The sequence below is a fragment of the Spodoptera frugiperda genome, chromosome 14, assembly GCF_023101765.2.
Source record: "Spodoptera frugiperda isolate SF20-4 chromosome 14, AGI-APGP_CSIRO_Sfru_2.0, whole genome shotgun sequence".
Lineage (NCBI taxonomy): Eukaryota > Metazoa > Arthropoda > Insecta > Lepidoptera > Noctuidae > Spodoptera > Spodoptera frugiperda.
In genome coordinates, this window is record NC_064225.1 from 2,179,215 (window position 1) to 2,187,329 (window position 8,115).

The following is an 8,115-nucleotide window of genomic DNA, read 5'->3' on the forward strand; positions in this document are numbered from 1 at the left end:
TACATTCGAATTTCACTGACTAACATATGATGCAGAAAAGGGTGTACATATGAATATGTGATGTCATGTCACATTTACGTAAAGAAAATAACATGTAAATGCTTATTTAGAACATATTTCATAACCTAATGACGCGATTGACGCGGGCGGTAGTATTTATAATCAATTATTAGAATTAATTTCTGTTCTACAAAACGTTTTGGTTTAAGAAACCTTTAATATATTGGACGTTTTAATTCAATGTTTATCACTATACAGCCTGCTTTTTTATCAATAGCCATTTTTTTCTGAGAGTTAGGCATCATTCAAACATTCTATTTTGAAATGAGAAAAACTATTTGCAAAAAAATAATACCGCCTTTATTGAAGAAAGACGGTTGGTTGGTGTTAAATAATCACCTTAAATAACTAATAAATAAGTATGTACAATTTACTATAATTAAAAACTAGAATAAATAAAAAAATAAATGTAAAAGATTCCCTCCATTCGTCATACTTTGACGCATACTTGAAGCCAGGAAAAAAAGAAAAGGCATCAAAGAATCGAAACATTGCCACGTTGAATGACAATGCTTATCTTCTGACCGAAGATATACCCAACAAGTCAATGTTTATTATCCGGAGCTGCGGTCTACCTAGCGGGCTTACCAGGGACCCGGCTCGAAGGGTAGAAGTAGGAACGGGGTGGTTTTTAGTCTGTAAGAGTCTGACACTCCCTCTCGCCTCGCCCAAAGCGGGAGAAGTCATTGGATGATTTTCACCCCTTAAAGAAAAGTCAATGTTTATTGACTTAAGGCGAAATGTTATCACTTGATGGCAAATGCAAGAGGCATTGCTTTTGATTGCCATATCAGTCAAAGCATTTAGTACTTTCGGGTTTGTAATAGCAACATGAATTCTAGAATGTTAAAGTTTAATGTAGGTAATATACAAATCCTGAGGTCTGGAGTTGGATCATCAGTCATTGGGATTTCCATTTTTTGATGACTTTTATGAATAATTTTAATTACAGGTGTTTCTCTGGAAACGTTGGGCTTTATAAGGAGATGCACTTGGTTATATAGTATAAATTAAAAATTTTCCCTACATGCATAATTATGTGGTTTTGTACAATAAAATTATTCTACAAATTTTTAAACCACAATCATTGTTGTATCCTTGTTTGCAGAAAGACTTTGTCACGTAGACAGATTGACGCGGAAGTTATGGATGAGTCAGCGAGAGAAAGGATGTTGTGGAGAGGATGACGTTTTTTTTTTTTGAGGGGGAAAATCATCCAATGACTTCTCTCGCTCTGGGCGAGGCGAGAGGGAGTGTCAGACTCTTACTGACTAAAAACCACCCCGTTCCTACTCTTGCCTTTCGAACCAGAGCCCCGGTAAACCCGTTAGGTAGTCCGCAGCTCCAAGGACAATAAAAAAAGAAAAAAAATATGCACAGGAAGTATGCAAAAATGTAGAAGAAGAATACCTATAAGTCCATCTTAATAAACTCTGCATGGGTACCCTAAAAGGTAAACGTATCGCCTGATGGTAAGTAATCGCTGTTGCCCACGGACATCCGAAATACCAGAGGAGTAACAAGTGCATTGCCGGCCATTTGGAGTTTAGGAATTTAAGGGTTGTTGGGGAATCAGGAATTGGAAAGATTGTGGAGGGGGATAATTGGGCCTCCAGAAACTCACTCACACACACATTAAATTCATTACAAATTTTAGTCACTACATAGTATAAAAACAAAGTCGCTTTCTCTGTCCCTATGTCCCTTTGTATGCTTAAATATTTAAAACTACGCAACGGATTTTGATGCAGTTTTTTAAATAGATAGAGTGATTCAAGAGGAAGGTTTATATGTATAATACATGCATAATATATCACCATTGCACCCATGCGAAGCTGGGGCGGGTCGCTAGTAATATTATAAATGGGTAATATAGCTTTTTAGTTATAGATATTTAATGGTAATTATGTATCTAATATTTAATGGTAATTTAAAGTGTCAGAGTGATCACACAAATACGCCCGTTTTGGAGATTGAATCAATGGCGAAAGTTTGTGTGTATGTTTTTACTCAATCACGTCAAAACGGCTGAAGGGATCGGGGTGAAATTTAGAACAGGTATACTTATATATTATACTCTGGAGTAACACATAGGCTACTTTTTATTACACTCGTACGTGGACAAAGCCGCGCGCAAAAGCTAGTTCGTAATTAAAATGATTCACAATTAAAATATTCAAATATTTACTCGACTAATCAATTTTCAGGTTATGGGAATTGCTGATTTGCCATGGGGAATATCTTTTCTGAGAAATAATAACAATGCTTAGGTAACCTATTATATTAAAATGTTTTAAGGAAAATGGTGAGAGCTGATACCGTATTGGCTTCATCAGTAGGCTAAAGAATATTTTAATAACATTGTGAAATTGTATTACTTACTTGTTTGTCGTGTCCATTCCCACCTACTTCGTTAGAGTTGTTATTTTAATTTGTTTTTGTTTTTAATCCATACGATATATAAACTTAGGCTTTCCTACCATCAAACCTTCAGTCTCTCTCTGGAAGTTGTCGCATGCAAATGTGTTTTAAACGACTTAAACTTGAGTGAAAAGTGCTTAAAAACATTATTAATTAAAAAATAAGTATTGTGAGTGGTTTTTAGAAGTTTAAAAAAAGTTTAAAATTTTTGAAAAACTTTTTAAACTCTTGTGCTGTGCCAAAAAAAGAGACAGTTGATTGCGTAACATTTTTTAATTAATAAAACGTGTGTATTTTCCTTTTTTGATGATTATTTTATTGTGCGCTAGTGATTTACTTGTATGAGGAAAATAACAGTACATTATTCTCGGACGTTAAAATATGAATGAAAATTCACTTTGAGCTCATTCGCTGTACGCACCTCGGATTGTGCGGTCAACTATACAAGGCTCATACCTTGCAGTTGAACCGACAATCTATTCCTAAAGCCTTTTTAAGGTCAGGAAAAATAGTTCCTACATCTAAATGCAGTAGAATTTGCGAAACGAATTTAAATAAAAATGGCGTCCATTGTGTTTGTGATTTTGTGTGTTACCGTCGCTGCGGTGAAAAGCGCGATTTTAAACCCGTGGAGTAAAGGTAAGATTTGAAAGTTCTTTTTTTTATTTCAATAATGGTAGTGAAAGATAACAAATACGTTTTTTAACTAGTTTAAAAGCGATTTTGTTTGAATTTAAATAGTTTTAAACTATACATAATATATTTTTTAAACTAACCAAAAACCTGACAATGTGTAATCTATCTTTTTAGTTTTACTTCGAGCATGAGTATTAATAAAATATTAATTAAGTCCCAAAAAATTGATTTTAACTTACATTTAAAAAAAATCATTTTATTTTACGTTAAATTGACACATATCTTTATCAAGTTTCTAATATTTAAGAAGCTTTTTCTTTGAAAAGTCGCAAGTTCAAAAGGATTTTATAAATGAGTGAACCAAACTCATTTTTTAAACTTTTGCTCGATTATATATTGATGTAGTCAAATTGTATTCAAAGAATAAAACTGACACATTCTTAATGTCGTATGGAGAAAACTCACATGACTTAATTTAAACCACATGTTTAGTATCACCTTTACTGAGTGAAATAGGCTCATTGCTTAAGTTAAAAGCATGCATTTTTCTCTTTAAGCTTAATTGAGCACTCTTTACAAATACGTCATTATAACAGCCGCGCCACATATCCGTAATGTTGTAGGTTGTCTAGAATACCTACAACATTTCAGCTCTTCTGTGGTCAAGGAACATGGAACTGTTCATACAGAATTTAATACTTGATCTTTTCAATTTTCCGTTTTCGTTGAAATATTAAATACTGTAAAGCTAATTCACGTTTACTAACAGAAGTATCAATGCATAGATAATATACATAGATAGATCACAATCTCTTGATTAACTTTTCAAAGAACTATAAGCCTAAGTTTAGACTATAAATAAACCTACGTATGTGGAGATACCAAGTTATTTTAGCATTTCATATGAAGGCTCATACGCACAATAATAAATAATATTGGTTATTGTGATTCCCGTTAACATGTTTCTACTGATTTCCTCAAACCAATGACGTATGTGTGGTTGATTTAATTATATTATGCCACACTTTTTCCTTTTAACTATATAATCCCAATAAACCGTCCTACAAGTACTCGGAAAAGAAAAACCACTGAGTAATTAAAGCAATTAGGTTCATATTTGCATGGCATTATTGAGGTAGCTGTCTGATCATGGGCTATGTGCATGCAACATCCTTAGTACCAACAGATAATAAGAGGACTTAATTTGCTAATATATTTTTCTGGTTTTTACAATTTGAATAACTATTATTATAAAATAACATGTTTACTATATTAGCAATAGAAACATACCTTTATTCTCCTTTTATATAGAACTCAAAATGAAAATATATAAAATTCAGTGTTACATTGTAAATGTGGATCTCTGCTTTCTACTAATCTCATTTTATTAAAAACAATAAGAAAGAAATTGAGATAAGAAGGAAGACAGATAAAGGGCAAGACAGTACTACAGATCGATATCTATTATGTAGAATAGTAGGAGTAGGTTTTTAGCCAGTAAGAGTGACACTCCTTGTCTCACTCCAGGCGAGTGAAGTCATTAAATCATTATCCCCCGTACGTAGAACTATGACATCTTAAAACTACACATTAAGTCCTTACAATAGGCTATCACATTATAAATTCTAAGGGCTTCATACGTCATTTGCGTCAGCGTAACCAAAGTATGAGGATAATTTATTGAAACGCCTACTATATGAAATATTTAATTGCTAGTAAAGTGGTTGCCAATCGTTTACCAAGTAAACAACTACGGTTTTATGAATGAACGAAGGTCATAGTTGAGCGTAAACACATTCATTCATAAAATCGGGTAAATACCTAACTTTTATCGGAATCCATTCATTAAATATGTATTTTACGGTGGCATTTTAGTCATTAAATATAGCCATAATTACTTTTCATAGGAAAGATAGGGAATTTATTATAAAAGCTAATTTTAATGCTTTTAAATAACCACCCAAACTTATAAATAGAAACAGGAAAAGTTGTTACAGTTTATTTTAATAATGAAAATATTAATTCAAAGAAACAATACGATTATTAATTTTCTATTAAATTACTGAATTACACATTGTTTTAAATGAAACTAGATAGTAATTTTTCAAAAATTTTAAACTTTTATTTTTAATTGTTTCAGTTGAGGCCAACAAATGTGGCGTGGAAGCCAGTACTAACTTGGTCCATCACAATCCATGGCTGGTCTACATCGAGTATTGGCGTGGAAACTCAGATACTGAGATCCGATGCGCCGGTACTTTGATCGATAGCAAACATGTCGTCACAGCTGCCCACTGCGTTAGGACTCTGAAGTTCAGTCAGTAAGTATCATAGAAAAGTTTAAAAAAGTTTAGAAAATTTTAAAAAAGTTTCAAAAAGTTTAAAATGTTTTAAAAATCATTTAAAATATAATTAAATTTTTTAAAACTTAAATATTAACGTTTGTCTTCCTTTGTTTACAGTTTGATCGCCCGTCTTGGCGAATACGACGTAAATTCTAAAGAGGACTGCGTTCAGGGCGTGTGTGCCGATCCCATCGTCAGAATCAAGGTGGCTGAGATCATCGTGCATCCTAACTACAGCAACCGGGAACATGACATTGCAATCTTAAGGCTGGAGGAGGAAGCTCCTTATACCGGTATGTACCTATTCAATTCTCATTTACAATTATTTTAATTTTAGTTCATTTGTTATTATAATAGTTGATGCCCGCGGCGTCCCTTGTGTCCAATGCGGACTTTGTGACTAATAAAAGTAGGCTAAGTTACTCCTTAGTATATCAGCTACCTGCCAATAAATGTCCCGTCTAAATCGATATAGCCATTTCAAAGATTAGCCGAGACATAAAACAGACAGACAAATAAAAAAAAATGTAGTTTACAAGAGGTAACTCATAACGCATGTAGTAAAAAGCGGTTATTTCAATATTACAAACAGATACATCTATTTCATGTATTAGTCGAGATAAAAAATATTTTCACTTTCTTTAAAATTCACATCACATTTGTACCTAATAAGTAACTATATAATACTATATCACTAACGTAAGAAATTACAATTTACAGATTTCATCCGGCCCATCTGTCTGCCTTCTGGTGATCTCGCAGAAGACACCCAGTTCTTAGCAGCCGGCTGGGGTGAGATCCCCACGAAAGGCTTCTTCAGCCACGTGAAGAAAATCGTCCCCCTACCGTACTGGAATCGGGAGAGATGCCAAAAGGTCTACCAGTACAATTATATCCCTGAGAACGTGATCTGTGCCGGTGGTGAAGAGGGCATCGACACCTGTAGGGGTGACTCCGGTGGTCCTTTAACCCGAGTGGGTGAAACCATCGAGCTTTGGGGAGTCACCAGCCATGGCAATATCCACTGTGGCACCAAAAACTCCCCAGGAATCTACACCAGCGTGGCTGATCATTTGGACTGGATCAAGACTGTTCTCAAATCTTAAATAATTGGAAATTTACCGACTAAGGCATCGTCTAAAGGCTTTTGAGTTAATGTACATATGAAAATAGTTTAATAGAATAGGTTAATAGATTTTGAAAACTGACGACAAATGATCTCCTTAATTTTAAACTTTAAAAGTCTATTTAAAAAAATGATAAGTACATTTTAATGTCGATTTTAAATTAAATATTTTGCAGTCTGATCCTGTGCCTTGCAATAGACCATTGTATTTATAAGTAATATTAGTATTTATTGTATTTGTAATAAGATTCACTTTTAAATGTAATAGTTTTCCACTGACGAGAAAGTCTGATTACCATTTGCCATTATTAACACTCACTAGTACGTAAAGGACCAACTTATTATAAGATAACTTATTTATTTATTAAGTTAAAACTATAAGGAGACAGCTCTCTCACCTAGTTAGTTTATATAAGTACCATAATAATTATGTATAAGCGAAACAAAATTAGAAAAGAAAATTGTATATTAAATGTTAATGCATTGTATTCAATGACTTTTCAATTTTGTTACGCGACGTCCTGTGTAAGCGAATAGAAGCGAACGCGACGCGGTGCGATGCGGCGTTTGTATTCTACGTGCATGCGAATCGTTTCTTTTTTTCTGTTTCTGACATTATAGCCAAACAAAACGTCTGACCAAACCAAGCTAATTGATCGCGTTCGGTTCGTTTCGGACCGCATCGTACGTGCGTTTGACCACTTCAATAGATTTCGACAGTTTGTTGTTCCCGCGCCGCACCGCTTCGCATTCGCTTCTAGATCGCTCACGCAAGACGCGTTGACGGTTTAAGAGAAATAAAAGAACATTCTTTGCTATAGAATTCTAGAAAAACCAGTACAAATTAGATATTTTTGTAATTTATAGTATTTATGATAATGGATTCCGAATTACAGTATTTCATAATAAATCGGTAATAATTTTGATTTTGAATTTACGCAACAAGTGGCGAGTAAGTCGTAAAAATTTAGGTTAGGTACTAATTTAAAAGTTTAAAATTTGAAATTTAAATATGTATTTAAATAGCATTTAAACAATAGTTTTTTATTTTACACATTCCGACTTTCTCGATACTTTCAATAAACATATCATAATTGGCTTGTTTAAATTTAAAATATTTATTTAAATGTAAAAATTTTTGTACGTTATAAATGTATTTATTTTGACATTTAAAATGTACTTAAAAAAATTAAATGTAAAAATGTGCCTTAATAAATTAATTGTAAATCATTTAAAATGAAAAAAAAAAGATGCGAGAACAAAAAAGTAGGGAAAAAGACAATAAATGGCGAATCATAAGAATGTTTGACATTTTATTTTTAAATATAATTCCCCTAAAGTATTATAGCATAAGTTTCATCTCTTTATCGACCATGTATAAGTCTACAATATGTACAGATTGCTTTTTTATTGCAAAGAGGTCACCTGATGGTAAGCAATCGACACCGCCGATGGACATTAGACGCCCCAACTACGGTTGCCATCTGTCCGGCTTTACCCAGACATATTCAATTTTTAGGGTCTTGT

At 33.3% G+C, this 8,115-nt stretch overlaps 1 protein-coding gene across 1 annotated transcript; it reads left to right on the forward strand.

The window, feature by feature from the left end:
* The first annotated feature begins 2,871 nt into the window (after positions 1–2,871).
* Positions 2,872–7,890, forward strand: LOC118279349 (CLIP domain-containing serine protease HP8). Its single transcript, XM_035599017.2, has 4 exons — positions 2,872–3,120; positions 5,258–5,438; positions 5,580–5,755; positions 6,183–7,890. The coding sequence occupies exons 1-4, from the start codon at positions 3,042–3,044 to the stop codon at positions 6,566–6,568; spliced, it is 822 nt and encodes a 273-aa protein (XP_035454910.1). The 5' UTR covers positions 2,872–3,041; the 3' UTR covers positions 6,569–7,890.
* Positions 7,891–8,115: the final 225 nt, after the last annotated feature.

What these genes read in the sequence shown, in the direction of transcription:
- LOC118279349 (XM_035599017.2), top strand. Translation starts at nt 3,042, where the DNA reads ATGGCGTCCATTGTGTTTGTGATTTTGTGTGTTACCGTCGCTGCGGTG. An exon ending in AGGACTCTGAAGTTCAGTCA is followed by an intron (nt 5,439 to 5,579) that starts GTAAGTATCATA and finishes CTTTGTTTACAG; the next exon opens with TTTGATCGCCCGTCTTGGCG. An exon ending in GGAGGAAGCTCCTTATACCG is followed by an intron (nt 5,756 to 6,182) that starts GTATGTACCTAT and finishes TACAATTTACAG; the next exon opens with ATTTCATCCGGCCCATCTGT.